This window comes from Eschrichtius robustus, chromosome 9 (assembly GCF_028021215.1).
Source record: "Eschrichtius robustus isolate mEscRob2 chromosome 9, mEscRob2.pri, whole genome shotgun sequence".
In the NCBI taxonomy this organism is placed as follows: Eukaryota; Metazoa; Chordata; class Mammalia; order Artiodactyla; family Eschrichtiidae; genus Eschrichtius; species Eschrichtius robustus.
Window position 1 is genome coordinate 14,478,014 of NC_090832.1, and position 24,498 is coordinate 14,502,511.

The 24,498-nt window shown below is 43.7% G+C and overlaps 1 protein-coding gene across 1 annotated transcript in view; it reads right to left on the reverse strand.

The window, feature by feature from the left end:
* Nucleotides 1–826: 826 nt before the first annotated feature.
* Nucleotides 827–24,498, reverse strand: part of ESR1 (estrogen receptor 1) — a 384,847-nt gene continuing 361,175 nt past the window's right edge. The window contains exons 9-10 of the mRNA XM_068550713.1: nt 5,537–5,720; nt 827–1,398 (exon numbers count right to left, since the gene is read on the reverse strand). Coding sequence (XP_068406814.1) covers nt 1,164–1,398; nt 5,537–5,720 — 419 coding nt within the window. The 3' untranslated portion in view covers nt 827–1,163. The remainder of the gene's footprint in view (nt 1,399–5,536; nt 5,721–24,498) is intronic.

Consider the following 24,498-nt stretch of genomic DNA (forward strand, 5'->3'; position numbering starts at 1 on the left):
GAGCCTCACAGTTTTATCCAGTTTCTGCCCTGCTTTCCTCTTTGGTCTCTAGTACCTACAAGAATCGTGCACATTTACTATTAAGCCCAGTGCTCCAGGGCTAAAAGTGTCACCAGGGTGCCTGCGCATTTAAACTGCCCTTGGTCATAGCCTGGGCACTACACCTGACTAATTCACCTTGTAAGTTACACACCAGGAAGAGCCGAGCAGAGCGCCCTCTGCTGATAAGAGTGAGATCACACCAGAACAGGTCCTGAAACCCATTTACTGCAAGTCCTGGGGGGGAGAGGGCTTTTTCTTTTATAAAATGAAAAAAAAAACCAAAAAAACAAGAATTTATCTCTCACAAAGAAACTGGTGTACGTGGAGGTGACTTAACTGGGATCAACTTGCTGTTTTCCATGGGTCCATGCGAAGCAAGAATTAATTGGAGCCCATGACCTATACCTAGTGCTCTCAAAAGCTAACGGTAAAGCATTCAGCAAATCTGAAGGTGCAGTGTATTTAGCTGACCAAGTCTTGACAATTAGGGGCTCTTCTTTCCCTGTGTGCATCTTGTATTCCTATAGGGGAAGTGGTTGGACAATCACCGGCTATTCTGCTACAGCCACGCAACAGAGCAGAAGCTTTAAGGTCTGACTTTAATAAAATGATATGTTACTATAGGAATACAAGAGGATGTTATAATGAACCCTGGACCTAGCTTTCTCCAAGTCAGCAATTAAAGGAGCCACTTTCAATTCTTTCCTGTGGCTTATGCTTAAATAAGATCCATTAAAAAGTGCTTCACATTCACGGAGGTGAAATGTCCACTCTCCAGGCCTTGGGTCACAAGTAGCTAAAGTGCACAGTCATCTGAGCCCAGCTCGTAGACGGAGCTCAGTCATGAAACGCTAAGGGAATCCTCATGCTGAGTAAGGTAGCAAAGGGAGAGAGAGAGACAGAGCTGTTACAAAGAAAGTAGCCCTGGAATCCCTTTGGCTGTTCCCAAAAGAAGGCGTGCCACTTAGAACTGAGCGAGCAAATGAATGGCCACCCATATTAGAAAGCCAGCGCTGGGTGCATGCCAGAGTGTGTGCAGGGGCAGAAGTCGGCTAGAGTGATGCTTGATGTGGGTAAAGTGCGACAGGGATTCTCAGAACCGTGGGGGAGCCGGGGAGCTCTCAGACTGTGGTGGGGAAATTCTCTGCCTCCCCGGTGATGTAATACGTTTGCAAGGAATGTGATGAAGTTGAGCCGGCGGTGGCCAGCTGGCTCTGGTTCACGTCCTCCATGGGTGCGCTCCCGAAATTGGCTGGGGCGTGCAGGCGGTGCGCGTCCAGCATCTCCAGCAGCAGGTCATAGAGAGGCACCACGTTCTTGCACTTCATGCTGTACAAATGCTCCATGCCTTTGTTACTGTGGGCGGGAACACACAGACAGGACCACTTTAGACCATCCCCAGATCCGGGACTGCTGAAATGCCGAGGAAGGGCAAGTAAGAAAAACCCCAGCGACACTGATATGCCAACCTTTCTTCCTATTTAAAGAGCCAGTTTAGGATTTACTATGCAGGTGAATTTCTTTCCCTCTATCGCAGTTACATCTAAAAAGAGAACAGATGAGATAGGCTACCATGTAGGAAAGAGTTTTTATTTTTTAATTTAATTAATTAATTTATTTTTAGATTGTTATTTTACTTTATTTTTTATTAATTCTTCTTGGAGTATAGTTGCTCTACAGTGCTGTGTTAGTTTCTGCTGTACAGCAAGGTGAATCAGTTACGTACACATACACCCCCTCTTTTGCAGATTTCCAGGAAAGAGCTTTTTAAATGTGCAATAAACCATTCAAGAAGTTCCCTTGCTTCAAACTGTTCAGTTGCTTCCCATGTAACTCAGAATAAAATCTAAATTTCTGTCCGTGCTACGCAAGGTCCAACTGACATGGCTCGTCCTGCCTCTCTCCCTAACCTACTCCCTTTAACCACCCTAGTTTTCATGCTGGCCCTAAAGAAACAAAGCAAGACTTCCAGACTCAGGGTATCTGCACTTGCTGTCCCCCCACCTGGATGAACTTTCCCCAGATCTTCGAACGCCACCTCCTCTGAAAGGCCTTCCATGACCCCAGTGGCATTCGGTTCCAGGCCCTGCAGGTTTAGCCATTGGCTTCCATGTTACTGTTTTTCTCCCAGCACTATGACAACCTGAAATTCTCCTATGTATGTATGTCTGTATGTATGTTTATTCTTGTTCCATAAGCATGTGCACACACACACACACTGCCAACCCACATCGTGCAAGTTCGGTGAGGGGCTGCAATTTGTCCATCCTGTAGGTCTCCAACAGTGGCAAGAACATGGTAAATGCTCAGAAAATACGGGATAGATGGACCTAGGGAAATGCATGTAAATGGCGCTTCTCCTTTTACCACTCTTCCCCCGACCCCCAGCCCTGTCCTCCACCAGCTACATCTCTGCTCTGTCCCCACCACACTACCACCAGGAAAAAAAAAAAAAAAACTATTCTCTAGCTTGACATTTCTTTAAAAAGAATCATGGATCATGAGTAGACAGACCAAGAACATCCTAAAAAATATTTGCATTTTCAGTAGGGGAAAAGTCAGCCCTAGCTGGAGATGCGCCGTGAAAACACAGCATCAAAGTGATTAGGGCCATATAACACAACCACCTAAATTACGTCTTTCAGTGGGATTTTGTTTTTTTGTTTTCGTTTTAATTTAAAATGCTGTTAAAGTTAAATGCCCCTGGATCTGACACCGTCTTCCTCTTGCAACCTAATGAATCACATTTACCATCAGATGAAATCTGGTGTTAAATGCTCTGAATAACAACATATGGCTGGGGCCAAGCTTAACACAACAGAGTTCCGTGATTTAGATTGGCTGTAATGAGGCACCATAATATTGTTGTTGGTATGTGTGTGTGTGTGTGTGTGTGTGTGAGAGAGAGAGAGAGTGAGAGAGAGAAAGCTCAAAGCTTGCAATAGAATAGCAGCTTCTCTCCAGCTCATCACACAATTCAAACAGGAGCTCTCGCTGCCGTTGCCCTTGGCCACGTGTTGCCAGTAAAACTAGCAAGGCCTGTATGTGCAGTGCAAATATACTTGGTATTAACTAATTAGGCTGGCTAATGCTGACAAGCAGTTAATGGATTTGAAAATTCAGCAATTCCTACCAACAAAAAAAAAACCCTCATCTGTGATACATGGTTTCTACATCAGTGAAATTCCTAGCTTGGAGTAGAGCTAATACATTTTCTTCAAGGGGAAGGTTACTCTCTCGGTCAGGAAATTTGGTAGGGGATTATGTTATTCTGATCTATCCCCCTCTTCCCTCTGTGTAATATTCATCAAAAGAAATGGATGGGAAAGGACTGAAAATGTGTACTCCAAATGCAGTCACCTACTCAACTTGGCCAATGTGAGTCCTTCATCTGTGACACAGGGATTCTTGGGGACTCCCTGAGAACAGAGACTGCAGTCACTTTCTCCCCAACTTTGCCAAGTGAAAGCCATCATTTGTGAATTTCAAATTCATAGGAAAAACCTCAGGTAATTTGTTCATTCATAAATTTATTCACTCGTTCACTCAGGAATAATGTTGTGAGCATATACGACATGTAAGGCACTGTGGGACATACAAAGAAAGATACATTTATTTTCTCAAGAAGCTAACAGTTGGCAAAGTTATCTCCAGAAAAGGAGGCACCTGGGACATTGATGGGATGAACTTCTTGCCATTTGACTCAGTCTCAAGGTCTGAAGACCCCTTAAAAATTAATCGAACTCTTTCTAGACACCTTGGCCCTTCCCTCATAGCCACTAAGAAACAGAATCTCTTTTTCATTCCTGGGGTTCTGGTGTAAGCACAAGGTCATAGAGACTTCATCATGCCCGAGTGTCATCACTTCACCACTGTTGTGGCCTTTCTGGAGTAAAGAATCCGATACTTTCTTCATCTCTTCCCTGCAGGCTGGGTTCTGTTCACGGGAATGGTACCCACTAAGCCTCTGGCCAGCCATTTAGAATGGAAACAAGGCCACTTCTACCTTCTGGCACAGAAAGGCTCTATTTCCTCTGCTATCATCCTTCTATAGAAAATATTTATTGAGTAGTTACTACGTGCCAAGCCCTATGCTAGGTGGTACCGGGTACACAGAGTAAGCAAAATGGGTTGTGATAACTGCCTCACAGAGTTTACAGTCTAATGGTGCTGAAAGATAAAAAATGAGCAGTAACAATCAGGAAGAACAGGGTATAAATCTCACCTAGGTGTTAAGGGTCAGGAGATGCTTCCTGCAAGCAGTCGTATCTAAGCTATGATAGATTAGCTTACTGTTCAGAAGGATTCACTCTCTGTGCCATGTGTCCATGATCCTTGACTTTGGGCTTCATCATGTGACTTGCTTGGCCAGTGGAATGTTCGTGGACATGACTTAACTAAAAGATTAAAATGCACTTCCCCAAACAGACTCACTTTCTTGTGCCTCTGCCATCAATATGAGGAGAACATGTCCCAGCTCTCCTGTGGCTACAAGGAGGGCACGAGACACACAGGGTAGTCACCTGGCCAACCTTCAGGCCTGCAGCTAGATGCACAGTCTCCCAGCTGTGTCCTGCTTCCATCAGCTGACCCGCAGATGTGTATGTGAGCCCAGAGGAGGTAAACAGCTGCGCAGCCTATCTGCAGCCTGAAGCGGAAGTCCCCCTTGACTCAGAGAACAGCTGATTAGGGCTACAGCCCAGACTACCAGGAAGTCCTAAAAGTTAAGTAAGGCTAGAGCATAAGAAGGATTATAAGCAAAATAAATGGATTTATACTTTCATCTAAAAGCAATGGGAAGCCATTTCAAGGCTTTAAGTAGGAAAGCAATGTGATAAGACTTGGTATCAGAATGATCACACTGGCTCTACTGTGGAGAATGGATTAGAAAGGCTCTGAGTTGAAGACAGGGAGACAGGTTAGGCAGCTGGGGCAGAAATCCAGGAGGAGATGATGGTGGCTCGGGCGAGGGTAATGGCAACGGGGGTGACAAGAATGGATTGAGAGGGATGGAGGAGTCAACGCTGACCAGCCACGAGGCGTTTGGACCCAGAGTCCCTCATTTAGAATTTCCACTTGTAAGTAAGGAGAGTGCGACACAGGAACAGTAATGGACGTGCGCAGTGCTTTCCGAGGACGAGTGTGCTCGCAGACTTCCCCTGATTGGCTGGGGCAGAGTGAACAACCAAACGGGACCCTCCTCCCCTGAGCTGCACGCTGCACACTCTTCCCCGGCTTAAGATCTTGCGCATGCGCCAAACTGAGCATTAAGTATCATCTCCTCTCTGAAGGCTTCTCTGACACCCGCCCACACCCCAGACAGAGTTACTGCCTCCCTCTGCTAGCCTCCCACAGCCTTTATGCTATGTGCCGGGAACCGTCCCGAGTGTGTTATCTGTTCTCAGGCATCAGCCCGTCCTGGGCCAGCTGTAACATATTGTTGGGGGCTTGATTTCTTTACGTCTCTCCCATGGGAAACCCAAGGACGCCTCACCTCATGTGCCTGATGTGAGAGAGGATGAGGAGGAGCTGGGCCAGACGCCGGTGCTGTTGCTGCAGAGTCAGGCCCGCTTTGGCCATCAGATGGATCAAGGTGTCTGTGATCTTGTCCAGGACACGGTGGATATGGTCCTTCTCTTCCAGAGACTTCAGGGTGCTGGACAGAAATGTGTACACTCCTGAATGTGCAGAGAGAGAGTGAGAGAGAGAAGCTCAAAGAGGATGAGGTCCAGGAAGCTGGGCATGTGCGTGGGACGTAAGACTCAGCCAGTGCCCCTCCCCCCACCCCGCCCCCGCCCGGCAACGGGGAAGTTCGCGCGATCTATTCGGTCCAGGCAACCATGCAAAATTCCTTAGGAATGTACGTGTGTGAGAGCACATGTTTAGGAAACTCATGTGGCCCCCTGTGTGGGAGCCAGTTTCCAGGATTTGTCATCAAGATTCCCTGGAAAGGCACTGTTCGCCTTGGGGCCGTGATGGTTAACACCAGCCACCTCTCCTCTGACACGCCTGTCACCAACGCTAACGACAACTCCACGAAGGAGGCATTAGTGTTCCTTGTCACATGAAGAGTCCGAAGGGCAGAGAGCTGCATTAGCCTGCTGAGCAAACTCGACGGCATGGAGCAGAGTGGAGAATGAGCCAGTGTGCTGACTCTGCATCCGGTTTTATAGCGGAGACTCTAAGGAGACACGTGACCTCTCCGTGAGAGGCACAGAGAGAGCAAAAGTGATTTGCTAAGTGACTGACAGGCAATTTTTCCAGGTAGGATTTAATTTTCTGTTACAGTTCAGGTCAGCTTTGGGGCCTTCGTACTTTTCATCCTCAGCTGAAAGGTTTATGATGGGAGGGTAGAGAGGACCCCGGGAACTGCTGGTTTTCACTGCCAGGCATGTTTTGTTTTGTTTTGTTTTTCTTTTCCCCCTCTTGCCTTTCTTCTGGTAATAAATCCTGCTCTCGGGGCCACAGGTAGACTCAAGGCTGAAATTAGACAATCAGGTCACTCTATCCTTTTGGATAGTATTAGCCCCGAGATAGACAACCAGAGCTTTCTCTGAGCTGGTATATGGAAGTTGTGGGCGGAAGTTCCTTCCTCTAGGGTGGAGGCACCGGGAGGATGAGAATGTGGGACTTGTAAGCGCCATCTTCCAGGTACGTGGAGCTCCCCCTGCAGAATGGAGCCCAGCAGCGACCAGCAGAGGCGATAGTTACGCGGGGCAGGCAGGAGGGGGTAGGGGAGGGAAGGGAGAAATCCTGCTTCCTGTCATAAGGTCCTGGTTCTTACTTTTTTCATTTGACCTTAGAGCTTCCATAATGTCCTTTCTAACACATGAATCCATAAATCCCCTGTTTGCTTAAGGTAGTGTTAGTGGGGTTTCTGTCACTTGCAACTGAAAGAATCCTGACTCTTTGACTTAAGTTGTGAGCTCAGCCCAAGGAGCAGAGGAAGGTGAGTGATAAAAGAGGTGAGAAGTACTGAAAGCAAAAGGAGGGCAGGATGGAGTATTCTTGTCTTGGGACCACGACGATGGCTGTTCTATCAAGTAAACACTGCAGAAATCAGCTCAACCTACCCAAACGCATCATCTCGCAGGGGGCAGATGACGCGGTATTTTTCTCAAGATGTACGTCTATTTAGCAACATTTTTTTTCTTGGTCTTATGAGCCCACTGGCCCACCCATAAGTATATTTCTTCTCCTCCCCTCCCCCCATCCTCACTGGTATTTTCAAGTTAAAGGCCCCCAAGTTTATGAATCCCCGACTTTGTACTTGTAACGCAGTATGAGGTACTGCTCACACAGCAGCCTGTAGGTTGGGAATGGGGAAAACACCCACACAGAGGAACTTAGAGTAAATACGGTTGTAATTGCCTGGAATGGAAAAGGGCTAATATTTAAAACAAATACAACAATAGCAAAACCAGAATGGTCAGGCTCTTGGCTTACAGGCACTAGAATAGAATAATGTAGTTTTGATACCCAGAGGCACTCTGATCCAAAGGAAATTGAGCACAGAATGAGTAAGCAGTGGACAGGCAGTGGGATGAGAAAGAAATTGCTGGATTACTTATGTTCCGTGTGGGCTTCTGAGAAAGATTGTGTCCACTAGAAAAATGGGCAAATGTCTAGTGGCCTTGGTGTTGGCCAGGAGGTAACGGATGGCAAGGGAGGCGTGTGCCAGTGGGTTGAGGGGTCAGGGGCAGCCTCTCCAGAGCCCCACGGCCATGCCTCTCTCTGCCCTCACGTCATCACACACATTCTAGCCTCGCGTCTCTCAGAGGCCCTGCGTCTGGCTGGATGTCCTGGGAACCTGCCCAGGCCACAGAGCTGAGTTAATCCAACTTGGATGATGTGTTTTCCACCAGTTTCCTTTTTTGTTACCACCCAGGATGCTGGCCTCGTTCACCAATAATCCCATTCTTGTTCAAGGAAACCACAGAACCAAGGAGCTTCCATGTCCCCGCGTGGGAAGGTGACACTCGGCGGCACCTGCTCCTCCTGCTTGCGTGCACAGGGTGAGGGCACCCTGTGCGGAATCACGGGCGTCCTGAGGGCCTGCGTTGCACTCTGCCCTCTCCTGTGGAGGTAAGAGCCTTGGCACTCAGGCTCTGGGGAGTGTGCTTTTCCCTTGTGCTGCTGGTTCCGCATCCTCCCGTGGGCTCCTCCCTCCCGCATGCTCTCATTGAGAACCTACTGTGTGCGGACAGCGTGTCCTGAGATAGGGATTCCAAGCCTTATTTTCTTTTAAGCATTAATGTCTTAAGAGCAGCTATTGCCTGTGGAGGAAGGATTTCTTAACGCTGACTCTCGGGATGCAAGCCATTCTCAGAACAAGCCTGTTTTTCTAGTCCTGTTTTGGCACCAACACAGCTTATCATCTCATCCTTGTGAGATGCTTCCTAGCCGTGCAAATATACTTCGAAATAAATATACAGTCCTGTTGAAATGCCAGTAATTGACAACTGCAGCCATCTTCCTTTTGGGTTTTTTTGGCAAAAAACGTGGTCCGTGTTTGCTGCCTTTTGCCCCTAAGGGGCCGGTGGAGAGAAACAACAGAAATCCCAATTCCCAGAATGCTTCAGGTGCTCTGGCAAAAACCAAACAGGGTTCCCAGTAATTTCCATATCCCAGGTGGTCCCTGCCACCCTGGACAGCTGCGCCAGTGTTCCCAGCAGCACGGAGCCAGTGATCAGACAGTGCGAGCCTTCAGAAACAGTCTTACAACAAGGCAGGCTTTTGCAACTCCCCAGGCTGCTCCAAATCCCAAAGATGGAAAAAAACAATCTGTATATCATTATCCAGTCTTGACGTGCTGTTGGCAGATCTGAGCCTCTACGTATTCTGAATCTTGCAGCCAACATTGGGAGCTTTTAGGAAGAGTCTATGGAGAAAGCGGGTGGCAGAAAAGAATGGGGAGCGGGACACCCCACAGACAAGAGATCTCAGCCTTTCTCCCTCTCTGGCTCTCAGTGACCCTTGCTCTTGTTTTCTCCCTCCTTCTCTTTCTCTGCTTGGACACTCTCTTCCTTCCTTCCTCCCTCCTTTATGCTCCATCCCACAGGAACACCCTTGCCACCCCTCATCACTTTTCCAGATGATGGAGTCTTCTGCAGGCTGGAAGAATGCAGGTATGGACACGGTAGTGCATGTGTGCATGTGACTGTGTCCAGAGGAAACACTAGCACAGCCCAAGGTCCCACCCACCCGGCCGCTGACCTCCACTGAGGGGCACATCTAACTGTTCCCGGAGAAGTGTGGAAGGCTGAGGCTCACCAGATGCTTGAGGACAAAGTCTTCAAGTAAGGCCATTTTCTTTTTTGTCTTTTCCAGAAGGAAGAATGTGACAACGGACCCTGGGACAGTCATTCCATGTATAGCAGCTTGACCAGAAAAGCAAAGGGAATGACTCGAAGGAAAAAGAGAGTGAAGAAAACTCCTCAAACCCACAGCTGTAAGTGGTCTAGGCCAGAAAGCTGCCGCTCAGCTGGAATGAGAAAGAGCTTCTTTTTGGATCTGGCTCGTGGATGACCCAGGGATTCATCGGCAGATCAGCCTTGAAGGTGGGCTGCTGGGAATGGCTTCCACAACCCAACGGTGTGTTTGCTCGTAACTGCCTTCAAGGCTGACAGTTTCACAAGCACTGCATCTGTGTTAGCCTTCACCTCTGACTGCGGCCCCTCCTCCTGGTACTTACTGCTGGTCCTGGGGGGGTGTTGGACAGCTCGTGGTCGCTGAAGCCACTTAGTGGGAAGGGCTGAGCTGGATGTCCTACAATGCGCGGGACAGTCCCAAACAATGAAGGATGTTTTTCTTGAGTGTCCTACTGAACTAATCCTACTCCAAATGAAAAACTGTAGTGAAAAGTCTTGAAAAGCTTTGGTACGGCTGTTCCCAAGAGGTCCAGGATGCGAGTTGGCTATAGAGAGGAAAGCTTAAAGGGAATATATTTTCTCAAAATTATCAACTAATGTATTTAATACATTAAATTAAATACATTTAACATTTTAATTTAGATTAAATATTAAAGTTTAATTCAATTTGTCAGTTGAATGTATGATATAAGCCTTCCCACTACACACCTAGTTGAGGCAATTTCAGTGCAGTTGTCTGAGTACTACAAAAGCAACACAACTGGTTGCAAATGTATAGAAGAGATGTAAGGCTCTTCTCAACGAAATTAGAATCCACGATTATAAAATAGTAGACATCAATGAAATATTGTGTTATTGCCTCCCGTGTGTTTTTAAATAATTTTGTAGCATGATAAGAAATCCATTTTATGAAAAGTACATATTAACGTTATTTTGAGGCTCTTGTCGTTCTGTCTTACGCTGACGTTACCTGTAGAGGTTTCCCACACGCTTCTTGATCAACTTCTATATGTATTGCTGTTTCTTTTTCCAACCCATCATCTCTTTTCCATCACTCATCCAGAGGATATGGTCCCCAAGGCCTTTCTACGTGCTAGAAACTGAATATTTGCTTTGAGTATGGTAGATAGGGTATGTATTTCCTATATATGTAAGATAGGGTATATGTTTCTGTTTACTTTGGCACTGGCTTGACCTGCTTTGAGGGGGTTACTTTGTTTGCTTTCGCAGTCTTTAGTTTTTCTTGGCATATTATTACTAAATCAATGTAATTTCTCTCTTCTTATCATATAGAAATAGGTTTTGGTTAGTTTTTCAGTTTTCTTATTCAGGTGTCCCAACTCTACCTCTGCTTTTTCACATGCCTGTATTTCTTGTATAAAAAGGCTTCTAATCATCTTATATCCAAACATTCATTATAAACACATGTAAGCATTTTACTACTTTATCATATTTTCTACTGTAGTCGAGCCTGGGCATCTGCATTAAAAGACACAGCATTTTATTTTAAATTAGTTCAATATTATTCCTCCTTTATGACAGTTGTGAAACTACATGAAATTACATTTTTGTAAAAAAAACAACGTATAGGGATAAACTGTTATCTATTTCGCTTTGGGCTAGTCAAAGGGATATGCATGTTTTATTAGACTGGTATTGGTTCCTGGCAATTGTAAGAGATTTATCCCCAAGCTTTGTGATCCCCAAGCATAGCTGTCTCTCAGACTCTTCTGTGGGGTCTTCCAAGATGTGGCTGCTCAGGTTCCACCCAAATCTGCTGACCGAAAGCTGAGGGTGGAGCTCTTGTATCTGTGCTTCTTAAAAACTCCCCCTTGGGCTTCCCTGGTGGCGCCGTGGTTGAGAATCTGCCTGCCAATGCAGGGGACACGGGTTCGAGCCCTGGTCTGGGAAGATCCCACATGCCGCGGAGCAACTGGGCCCGTGAGCCACAACTACTGAGCCTGCGCGTCTGCAGCCTGTGCTCCGCAACAAGAGAGGCCGCGATAGTGAGAGGCCTGCGCACCGCGATGAAGAGTGGCCCCAGCTTGCCGCAACTAGAGAAAGCCCTCGCACAGAAACGAAGACCCAACACAGCCATAAATAAATAAATAAATAAATAATACTTTAAAAACAAAACAAAACAAAACAAAAAAGCTCCCCCTTGATGAGTCTGATGCTCAGCTAGGATTAGGAATCACATGATTACCATGATTTGTTCTTTTGTGGCTACTACAGTGTAAGCTCTTGAAAACATTGACCGTTATCTTCGGTGAAAAATGCCTTATCATGATGCTGAAGCTACTTTGAGAATGTCCTCTCCTTTCATTTCCTTGCCACATTGTGGTCCTCCATGCTTCTTTCCCCTTTCTGGCTGGGCTGGTTAGAATAGAGATAACTCTTAGGATGACCATGGAAGTCACCCAATTAATACTGCAGAGTCCCTGCACGACCACGTGGAAGAAGGCTCTGACACTAACCTATTCAAGCACCCAGCACTGGTAAGTAAAGAAGAAACAAACCTCCATTTGTTTGGGCCGTTATACATTTTGGGGCCTATTTGTTATAGTTGTCCTACTCTAATGCAATATGAGAAGTGTTTTATGACTTGCTGACTGTATAAATGAATACATTTGTATAAAGACAGATGAAGTCAGAGGGACGCCTTGTATACCTCCTTTTGTTGCCATTTTCCACATTTCTAAGGGCTTCGATTGCATAGTCAGAAATTATTTCTCTTCCCAAATGCCAATATTGCCACATTTTGTTATAGAAAGCATGATCTAGATTCTAGAACCGCCTCATCATCCCCTGTCATACTAACCATTCATTCTGAATACTAACATAATTCATAGCAACCGATAAGTTCAAAGAATCAAGAGGTAAGCCCAGGATGCCAGAATGTTTAGTTAGTTATCATTCAAAGATGCAGCTCCCAACATTACTAAGATTTCAGAGATTGCTCTATACCATGCAGGAACTGACTTCTCATTTTATGAATTGAACAAAAAGAGTATTGCGATGAGCAATATTTGTCCATATGTAGGAAACGTCCATCCTTCTACCAATGTGTGATTATTTACTGAAAGGTGAAGAAGTTGTTCATAGCCCAATCCTCGAGCAAACGTTTACTGTTACTCTAGACTTTGTAAGATCTTACACTCCTCCAGGTTGTCTTCTAAGTGGTCTCAGTGAGAGGGATCACAGCGAAGGTCACAACACAACAGGGACCATGGCGGTCTTTTTATTTTGGCATCACTATATACCCGTGACTGCCCTTTTGGCACAGATGACTATGAACTCATCTGTGAATGATTCAGTGACATTCATCAATTTAATGTAATTTTTAATGAAATCTAATAGATTTTCTTGAAGGTGAATACTTGGTATATCAATGCATTCAAGCAGACTCAAAAGACAAATCTCTTAATGATTTGAATGATTTCAGATGGTGAAACTGATGAACTGATTTAATTGGCCTGAAAAGAAATCTCAAATGTGCACTTAAAAAAAAAAAAAAAACAATTTTAGTGGCAGCCACGTGTCTCAGTTTTATATATGAAAGTCTTTACTTTTTGTAATAAATAGTATCCTAGCCTTATACCTTTTAGGAGGAAGCCATTATGAATCTATATTGCTTAGGAGCCTTCTTTTTGTTAATTATGTCTGTAATATATTAAGAAACAGCCAGGGTTCTGATTTTCCTATTCTCCAGTCAATTACTACCTTTCTGAGGTCAAGAAGAAGACAGTCTGAAGAGACACTTGATGGAAACTGTGCAGCCCATCTAATACAAAGGGGTTTGTTCACAAGGTTCCATGGGGAACGCCTAGTTCAGGTGAGCTAGCCTGGTCTCAGGAGGCCTTGAGGGTTTCACTTTTTTCCCAGAAAAGGCAGGTTAAAACATTCTGGCTGAATTTGTTTCCCTGCATCTCACCTTTTCTCACCTGGCATTTCAAAGACAATGGAGCAACAACGCAGAGCAGGGAGTGGCTCTTTACACACGTTGGGGCAGATTTATTTTCCAAAAATGACCACAACAATATCTCCCATCCAACGTGCATCTCTACAACGTGATCTTGGCACTCCTGTCATGGAGATGGGCGGGTTATGGCCCTCCCTTGAGTCTGGGTGGACCCACGACTTGCTTGCAATCAATAGAATGGAATAGAGGTGACGCCACCTGGCTTCTAAGGTATGACATGCCTGTCATACAAGGCATACAGCTTCTGCCTGTCATCTGGGACACTTGCTTCTGGAGGCCTCACCGTCTTGTAAGGGGTACAGTGCAACAGGTAGTGGAGAAGCCAAGGCCACAGATAAGCATCCCAGTGGACAGCTCCAGCTGATGTCCCAGCCAACAGCCAGCATCAATCGCTGGCATGTGAATAAAGTCCTTTAAGATGTCTCTGGCCCACGACTATCAAATTACTCCCAGTGGATGACCCTCACCTGCAGCCCCAGACATGGTGGAGAAGAAACAGTCCATGCCCTCTGTGCTCTATCCAAATCCATGACTAATAGAATCCAAACCTTTTTTTTCTTTTTTTAGCCATTAAGTTTTGGGGTAATTTATTATACAGCAGCAGTAAACAGAGCACACCTGGATATCTGCACCAGACATTCAGGGAGGAAAATGACCCAGAACCAGCAAATTGGAGACTAGACTCCTGATCTGGAACATCATGAGATGAAACAGCATTTGAATACTTCCTGCTCCACATTATGACTCCTACAGCGTCTCAATGCCTTGGCCCAGTCCTGACCTTCACTCTTGTTAGTATAATGGTCAGGGCTTGAGCCCATCCTATCAGACCCTGTACACAGGTAACAATTTTCATAGGAGGCCTTTATCCCTAACAACTGCCCAGCTGATTATCAAAATATATGGATCTTCCCTTACCTGGCAACCTCAAATATCTGCACCCTACTTTCTTATCAGAGAATAAAACACTCAAATTCTCAGTTGCATAATCTTGATCGAGTGCTGGTTGTGAGAAACAGACCTTGTCAAGATGTGCCTAAAGGAGAGTTTTTATGTGGAACAACTAGTCTATTTTATTTTATTTTTATTAAAAGCCAGTGGAGCTTATAATAGAATGTGTTCCCTTTGCTTTGGCCCAGCAAAGGAAACTGAGAGCCAAATTTGTGGCCCACTCCTAGCAACTGTACAGATGGACCACTGTGTGCTAATCTGACTCCTGAACTTATTATTTTCTTCACATTATTTTCCTTTTTTTTCAGATTGTGTTAATTACTGCCTTACTCCCTCTGCATCACATGAAATTTAGTAAGCCAGTTCTAATCCTCTGTGGAATAGGCAATGTATAAACAAAATAATGAACCGGACACCCCTCCCTCCTCTGCCAAGTTAATAAACTGGGTTAGTGTGAATACAGATGTTTATAAAACATCATTAAACGTTCATCTGACTTAACTGCAAAGCCAGAAAAAATGACATATGACCTAAGAATATATAGTTGGTTGAACGCACATGTTCACATCATCCTGAGTTGAACAGCACTATTTAAAAACCCTGTGATGAGCAACGCTGGTCACCGTGAAGTGACACCTTCTTGTGTGACTGTAAAGTCCACCCCTTCTTGGTGCTGGTTTGCATATTTATCTCCAGAACCACAAAGATTCAGATATATTTTTTCCCCTTTTTTCCTAGAGAGAGAATCAAAATGGCGAAATGGCTGATAGTTCTTGCTGATTATTTTGAAAAAGATAATTAGTGTCCAAAATTACTATTTCAGAAAGATAAATGGACATGTAGATGATACCTATTCTTTAGATGTATCAGTTCCATCATTTCAAGTGCGCTCTACAGTAGATGAAAATTGTGTTGAAAAAGTATCACATGACTGTGACAGGCTCATCTCACTTCTCCTTAATAGAGCCTCGTGAAAGGACGTATTACGTTGCAAAAAGGAGACACAGAATTCCAGAATTATGGATTTAACTTCAGTGTTTTTCAAACCATTTTGAGCATCAAAATCCTTTTAAAAGAGTGAACTTCACATGAAACATTCACATAGTTTATAAACTGAATGAAGTCAAACTTCTCTGATTAAAGCAGGAGAAAGGGAGAGGGGGAGACTGGAGCCTGCTCCCTCAGCCCCTCCTCCTCAGCCTCATGTCCCCATCCTCTGGTGACCAGAGGCTCCTTCTGAAACATGAGGCTCTAGCAGAAGGTTTACAAAGCACTGATCTCAGGACGATGCCAAGTCAAGCCACAGACTGGGAGAAAATATTTGCAAAAGGCACCTTTGCTAAAGGACTCTTAGCAAAATACTCAAAGAACTTGAAACTCCACAAAAAGAAAACCAACAACCCAATTAAAAAATGGGCAAAAGACCTGATACTTCACCGAAGAAGATATAGAAATGGAAAATAAGTATATGAAAAGATGCTTCACATCATATGTCAGTAGAGAACTGAAAATTGGAACAACAATGAGATACCGCTACAGGTCTATTAAAATGGCCGAAGTCTAAAACACTGACAACAGCAAATGCTGGCGAGGATGTGGAGCAACAGGAACCCTCACTCATTACCGGTAGAAATGAAAAATGGTGTAGCCACTTTGGAAGACAGTTCGGCAGACTTTTACAAAACTAAACATACCCTTTCTATATAAGCCAGCAATCATGCTCCTTGGTATTTACCCAAATGAGTTGAACATTCATGTCCACACAAAAACCTGCACATGGATATTTATAGCACCATTAATCATAATTGCCAAAACTTGGAGGCAAGATGTCCTATAGTAGGTGAATGGATAAACTGTGGTACCTCCAGACAATGGAATATTAGTCAGCGCTAAAAAGAAATGATGCGACAACTACTGAAGCCCACGTGCTGCAACTACTGAAGCCAGTGCTCCGAGAGCCTGTGCTCCACAACAAGAGAAGCCACTGCAGTGAGAAGCCCGCGCACCGCAACGAAGGGTAGACCCCGCTCACCACAGCTAGAGAAAGCCCGCACGCAGCAACGAAGACCCAATGCAGCCAAAAAAAAAAAAAAAAAAAAAAGAGACGAGCTGTCAAGCCATCAAAAGACGTGGAAAAATCTTAAGTTCATATTACTGACTGAAAGAAGCCAATCTGAAAAGACTACATAATATATGTTTCCAACTACATGACATTCCAGAAAAGACAAAACTAAGAAGACAGTAAAAAATATATCAGTGGTTTTCAGGGGTTAGGGAAATGGGTGGGTTGAATAGTCAGAGCACAAAGGATTTTTAGGGCAGAATGTCCTAAATGTCCTAAATAACATACAGAGTGGAAACTACTCTGTACAATACTATACTGATGGATACATGTCATTTTACATTTTTTAAAACCCATAGAATGTACAACACCAAGAGTGACCCTTAACGTAAACTATAAACTTTAGGTGATAAAGGTATGTAAACGTTAAGTTCATTGGTTCTAACAAATATACCTCTCTGGTGTGGGATTTTGATAATGAGGGAGACTGGGGGTGGCGTGGAGGGGGGCAGGTTACATGGGAAATCTCTGTACCTCTCCCTCAGCTTTGCTATGAACCTAAAACTGCTGTAAAAAATAAATTCTACAAATAAATAAATAATTTTATTAATTTTTAAAATTGAAGGATAGTTGATTTACAATGTTGTGCCGATCTCTGCGGTACAGCAAAGTGACTCAGTTATACATATAGACATTCTTTAAATAAATAATTTTTAATGTAAAAAGGCCCCCTACTGATCCACTCATTAATTTACTTGTTGGGAAACAGAGGCTCAGAGAGGTTAAGGAGCTGGGGCTAGTGGATGCTACTGCTGGGAGGGTTTTCAGACAGAACAGCAAGGCTGGACTTGCCTGAGGTCACCCTGTGGGTAAATAAAGGGCAGAGTTGGAACAAGCACCCAAATACCCCTCACCCCCGGCCAGTACTGAAAGGCTACACAAAGAATTTCCTAACTTCAAGGTTTGTGAGAAACTAGAAATGACTGCCAATAGCCTCGCCTCCAGAGATACTTGAGAAAACTAATAATTTTCCTGGAATGATTTAGGAGCACTCCAGATTTTCCAGACAAGGTGCAAGATGGTGTGGAGAAGAGGTGCTGGTGGACCCAGGCATCTTCTAAGAGTCTCTTTAATTAAGAACATTTACCAAAATGTTAACAATGATTACTTTTGTGCAGTGAAATTATGATTACTTGGGAGATTATTTTTCTTGGTGACTTTTCTGTATTTTCCAAGTTCTCTGCCTCAGGCATGTATGCCTTTCGTAATCTGGTAGAAGAAAATGCTATTGAAAATACAAAGTCAAAGTGCCTTTCATTTCTATTATTTCACAAGCTTTGTCAATGCCTGGACTGACGAGAGGGAAACAGAGCTGGTGATGGATATTCCAAGGACTAAGGAGCTTGCTGTAGGGATATTACTTATTACTATTTTCATAATACTGCTATCATCCCTAAGGCTGTTCGCATTTCTGAAACTCTTCAAGGTTTGCCATTTCGGCAGGAAAGGGAACTAACAAATTTGTTACTAAAGCTTCGGAGAAAAATTTTCTTGGTTGGAAATACCTCCGACATGTCATCGGTAACCTGAGCTACTTATCTAAGTACAGAAAAGATCAGCTTTGTCCCACGAGGACTGGCAAGTTGGAACGCAAAGGAAGCAGAGCATTAAGGTCTTACTAGAAGGTGCTGAGTCCTTGGCTTTAACTGAACACGAAGTTTATATTATCTCACTCAGAGTAACATCCGCTCTACCAAAAGTAAGGGCTTCACCGTCAAGATGAAAATGCATTTTACATTCTGGGTTTAATTCACCAGTATTGCTGCTGCCAATTTTAAAGAACAAACAAACTGCTCCTGCCGATGCCCCCTCCTGGCAGTCATGCTTAGCCATCCTCGGAGCTGGACCAGGGACCCCAGTGTCTGACTGCTTCCAGCTGCAAGAATCTGGAGACTCGATTGCTCTTGATCCCTGGGATCCATGAGATCAGACAGGGCACTCTTTGAACCAGCAGCTTCTTGATCACCAGAGAAGGGCAAGGCTAGAGCGGTAGTGGGGTCGCATGGTAAGCTGTTCCTCCAAGCTCATTACTGACTAGGAAAGGTCGTGTCAATCACACAACGCCCCAGAACCCAGAGCAAATGAAATCGTTGGAGGAGGCAGGTTGTCCTTCCCGAGATGAGTTTTTAAAGGGAGGTTCACTTACGGCCATTCAACCTCTTGTCTTTCTTTTTATAAATATCCCTCGGTAAAAACAGTGGCAAAGGGACCAAAGGCAGAGGGTAAGATACTAAATGCCAACCCTCTGTGCATCCTGACTGCTTAGAATAAGAGCAGTTCACCAGCACAGTGTCTGTGCAAGTCATAAAATTTAAAAATGACATAACAAGCGCCTATATAGATAATAGATGATAAAATACAACAACATTCTCTGAAGCGATAATTTGCTTCCAGAGGAGTGAGCTTGGGATGCTTGTAATATGATGTTTATAACATGTCCTGCGTAGAAATTCCTGCCTGGGAATTTCACAGCTGAGCGCAGTTGCTGGGCTGGAGGAAGCTGTCTGCATCTCTACCTCTGAGGCGGACGCACCCACCTCTGTCTTCCACATGCATGAAAAGGTTACATTTATGTAAAAGTGCAATTTGATCAAGTTTTCTGGGGCAGTAGGCAATATGTATCAAGAGACAATGATATTTATACTCTTTCACCCAGCAATTCCACTTTGAGAAACATTATCCAAAGTAATAATCACAAGCAGGCAAAAGACAATTATAAGAATGCAAAACAAGCGTTGTTTATAACAACAAAAGAGAGAAGTCACTTGTGTTTAACAATATCAGATTTGTTAAATAAATGATCTTATATCTTCATGAATGATTATGCCAGCCATTTAAAGTCTTATTTTTATTTATTTATTTATTTATTTTTATTTTTTATTTTTGGCTGTGCGGCTGGCGGGATCCTAGCTCCCCGACCAGGGGTTGAACCTGCACCCTTGGCAGTGAAAGCTCAGAGTCCTAACCACCGGACAGCCAGGGAGTTCCCTAAGATCTTATTTTTAAAGAGAGTACATGTGTATGATCCTAATTAACGTGGGTAAATATAAAGACGAATATATATACACGCAGTACGAAAAGAAAAGAAAATAGTTTTGAGCACAAATTAAGTGTTAGTCTAAAGTAGGCACTGTATTGTAAAAGCTAACCTGTATTAACAGGTAGGCACTATTATGCTCGCCATTTCATGGACCAGGAAACAGGAGCCCAAAGCGTTTAAGTAACTTGTCCAAAGTCATACTACTAAGTAGCAGAAAGGGGATTTGAACTTGGAACTAGACTTCCTTGCTCTTAACCCTTATACTCTATTGCAGTAAGATCCATCAAAAAGTCCACATGGTGGGTTAACCTCAGGTGGTTATTTCCTTAATAATATATTTTGTTATTCTAAAATTATCTAAATTTAACATATTTTTTTGTAATCATAATTTTATTTTTAAAAAGAACAGTTCTGAAGTCAGAAAGAGAAAAACATATACCGTATTCTAACGAATATATATGGAATCTCAAAAAAAACCGGTACTGATGATTCTAGTTGCAGGGCAGGAATAAAGAGATAGACATAGAGAATGGACTTGAGGACACGGGGTGGGAGGGGGAAACTGGGGCGAAGTGAGAGTAGCATCGACATATATACGCTACCAAATGTAAAACAGATAGCTAGTGGGAAGCAGCAGCACAGCACAGGGAGATCAGCTCGGTGCTTTGAGATGACCTAGAGGGGTGGGATAGGGAGGGTGGGAGGGAGGCTCAAGAGAGAGGGGATATGGGGACATATGTATGCATATGACTGATTCACTTTGGTGTACAACAGAAACTAGCACAGTATTGTGAAGCAATTATACTCCAATAAAGATCTATTAAAAAAAAAAAAGAGCAATTCTCTTTTTATATCTGTCTTTATCTTAAGATCGTGAGGTCCCTGAGGTAGAAACTGCCTTACTAATCACAGCTACTATAATCACTACTGGTATGACCATGGGGTCACTTTGACAGAGCATCCCTAGGGTCCAGGGAGCAGTCCACATGGCTCACTTTATGCAAACTAGTATGCAGGAACTACCACTACCTCCCATTTTACAGATGAGGCAACTAGAGGCAACTTTTCCCTTCCAGCACTTAATGCCTGGAAAAGTAGTAAATCCTCAATAAATGGTAGTTAAGCTAACATATAGTAGCTTATAAATCCATGGATATCACTCAGTTCAGTGGGGGTATTGCTGTCTGTCTTATATGCCAGAAGAAAAACAAAACCTAAAAAGTAGATATAAAGTAAAAACTCAGAGAAAATAGAACCGAAGCAACCTCAAGCTACCTCAACATACAAAAGTAGCCGTATCCCCGGGGGGAAAGTGCTGAAGGAGGCTGGGGCTGATGTGGTGCTCAAGGACCAGGACCCCATGGGAGAGGCAGGGAGTTTGTTTTTCCATCTTTCTTTCAACCCAAGAGAAGCAGTCAGATGTAGCCGTGGGCACACACATGAAAGGCTACACCCAGAAATAGGTCTTCCAACTAAGTGTAGGGGTGTTTGGTTTAGACTGAAAACTTGACAGTCTGACTTTCCATTTAAATGTTTCAGGAAGAATACATATTCCAATATGGCTTTTACTGGTTCAATGAGTATCGTGCAAGGAAAGGAAAACCCCATTAAAAAACAATATTTTATTTCACTTCTGAGCTCAAGAAATTAGTGGGATTTTGTTGCTGTTTTCTCATGGTCTTCTTCAGTTCAAGTGTCAACACACATTTAGATTTATAGTTCAATGTGCCAGGCATGAGGGCAAAGAGAGGGCATCTATGGCCCTTCCAAATATAGGGCCTGAGTGTAATTCTTGTCCTATGATTAGAACAGGGAGATCTTGACAGCAAAGTCTCTGCAGGATATTAGATCACATAATATTTTCCCTCTAAAAAAACAACAGATTATAATAGTAATGATGATATTAGCTCATATTTTTAAGCTATCTTGTTACGTCGTGACAAACCTTTGGGTTAACAGGACTGTTTAGAATTACTATTTCTATTTTATAGTTGAGGAGACCAGTGAAGAGAGGTCCAGTGGCTTGATGAGACCCTGTTAGTTTAATGGTGGAGCCAGAACTTTCCCTCTTGCCTTTCTTCTGACTCCAGCCAAGTCCAACTCACCCTAATGACTCAGCTGAAGCATCGGTGCTCAGGTAAGGACCCTGCTGTCCGTCTCTGCGGACACTCTGCTTCCCTTCATCGTGACATTCTCTTATCTCATGACATTGAAATGATCTGTTAATTGCCTGTGTCCCCTGCCCAAGCCAATGTGTGAAAGACAGGCCTCCACTTCCTGTCCCCCATGCTGGGCAATGTTCTTTCTGAGAACTAGCAGTTTTTCCCCACAGTTTGCAGAATGGTTCATTTTATAATGTACTAGAGAACTAGTTTAACTTAGCAGACATTTCATCACCTACAGCAGTCGTTTTCAAACTAATTTCCACACACTGCTGAGAATTAAAAGAGGATTCTCAAAGGTCCTTAAACTGTCTCTTGGCCTTTTAAAATTGTGCGCTTTTATCTTAACAGTATTCTAAAAAATATCATTAAGACATTAATTTCAGAATGTTCTATGTCAGTTAGATCAAGAGTTCTCAGTCCTGGTGAGACTGAAGTCTTGGTGGGAGCTTTAAACAAATACCGATATTCACGGTTAATGATATCGGAATCTCTGGGAAGGGTCCCCGCAACAGAATTTTTTCAAAGACCCCCCCAGAGGATGGAAACGTGTGGAGTATTGAGATGGACCCATCTAAATAATCCATATCATCTTTGACTGTTTCCTAAGTTACATACTTTTCACCCGTGCTGATGATGGCCTCAAGTCTAACAGTTATGTCTTAAGTATCTCAGAAAAATAAATGCAGAAGCAAACAAAATACATAAATGATGTGTTCTTGCCAAAACAGGGCGCTACAGAAGCAGAGGCTTTGCCATCCTTTTGGACACAGACAAGGCGGGAGGGCAGGGCCCTCACAAGAGGCTTGGTAGACTAGCAGACAGAGATCTGCCCCAGCAGGCTGCCAAAGGCAACTCGGTTTCTGCCAAAACATTATTACCAGTTTGCCTTTCAGTCTGTATTTAATTTGTGAATTTGTTTTGGTTTTGTGTGTATATAAGAGCTATGAACATGGAGTTTACGCTCATTCATTTACATAATGTGATTATTCATATTTAAGCAACATACAAAGAGCATTTTCAGTCAGCAGTGGGGTAGTCTGTGGCATTTTTCTTTTTTTTAATGGTCCCCGTATATTATTCAAACTTAAGAATACGGACAGGTAATTTCTGGACCCTAGAGAATGTGGGTGAAAATGGTGGTTGAATCCAGGACCTAAGAGACGGCTTCCGCCTTTGTCCATGCTCCTTGGAGCATAAAAGGATGGGCAGCTTCTCCTCCCTCTGAGGTTCTCCAATATGAATGGACAACTGCTCCTAATGTCAGGATCATCGCAAGGATTTCTAGGCTCCCAATGGCTCCTGCCTTTGCCCCGTCCAAAGAGTCTTCCCCAGGTTACAGGCACTCGGTTGGTTCCCCCAGTTCCTTAGAAGTTCCAAGAAGTCTCTGCAAGAAGGCACAGGACCCAGTCCACCCCGTCTGGTGCCTGGAACTATTCCACTCACAAGAAGGGCATCTTTGCCGTGAGAATGCAATTTTTTTAACCCCAAATGACCGTCGTGAAATCCCACTTCAGAATTTCCAGGCAGGAAGTTATGTATCGTCTGCTAAGAAAAACGTGCCAGGGTTTTTGTATTTGGAGAGTCTACAGCTGACATTTATGTGCACCTATTATGTGCCAGGCACCAGATGGTCATTGTTTCAATAGTCACAACAATTCTGTGTGTTAGGTATCATTATTTCCATTTTACACATGAGGCTCAGGGAAGTGGCTTATCAAAGGGCATCCATCACCCCCTAGGTAAGTGCCAGAGTTGCTTCTCTTGAATGCCTGGGCTCTCTAAGACAAAGTCCATGGCGCGCCAAGTGTTCAAGAAATTAACGGAGGCCAAGAGGCTTAAGGCCACACCATTAGGTGGGAGCAAGGAAAGACTCCAAGAGCTGTCGACTGCCTACAGGATCCATCAGCCAGTGAGAAGACAGCGAACCACTTAATAACTATCAAGTGACATTTATCTCAAACTTACCACAATAAGCAGGCTCCCTGGAGAGGAAGGTTGGCATTATAAAGAACTCAAGAGATAATACAATCAAATCTTCTCCACTGCGACAGCAGTGGGCATACCTGACAATGTGTCTATCTGAGATTCCAAGGCTTGTTCCCATCAGGAACCTTCAACTGTTAAGAATTAATGATCCTTAATGTTTACAGTCAACATATTTACAGTATGTTTTTTAAATGTTCTTTCATCTAAATATAGGGACTCTGAATCATTGTCTAACTTCTACACTTAAAAATATCAATGCAGTAAACAATTGTCTAATAATTAGCAGAGAGAAAGCAAAGAATTCAGCTCCGAGAGAGGAAATAGTCTTTGTGATGGGAGCCTGTTATAATTAATCATGATTACAAATGCTTCTCTGACGAGAGTGCAGCCTCTGGTGAACATATACAAAGCAAATGGATGCCACCAGCTTCCGCATCAGATGTTTCATCAAGGCATCAAGATGACAAGATATGCCATTATTAACAAAGCAGAACTAGGTGACAGACAAGAGCTGGTACCATTTTTATGTTTACATTTAATGTATATGCACCTGTAGGATATTCCATATCCTTTTTTCTTTAAATGAACACCGGGATACACACTTTAGAGATGTTGTCATAATTCTTCCTTCCTGGCATTTTACTTTCCTTTAACTTTCCACCTCGGGTTTTTAGCCCCAGTGGTTTTGGCTCTTTATTCTTCTTTAATACTCCATCAGTTGAAAGAGAAATGTTGTCTGAAGATCAGTTTTGGATGAACAGGTAATCAAGGGTACAACACTTTTATAGCAGAAGGCTTTCCAGGAGTAACAAACATGCCTGCCAATGGTAACACCGGGA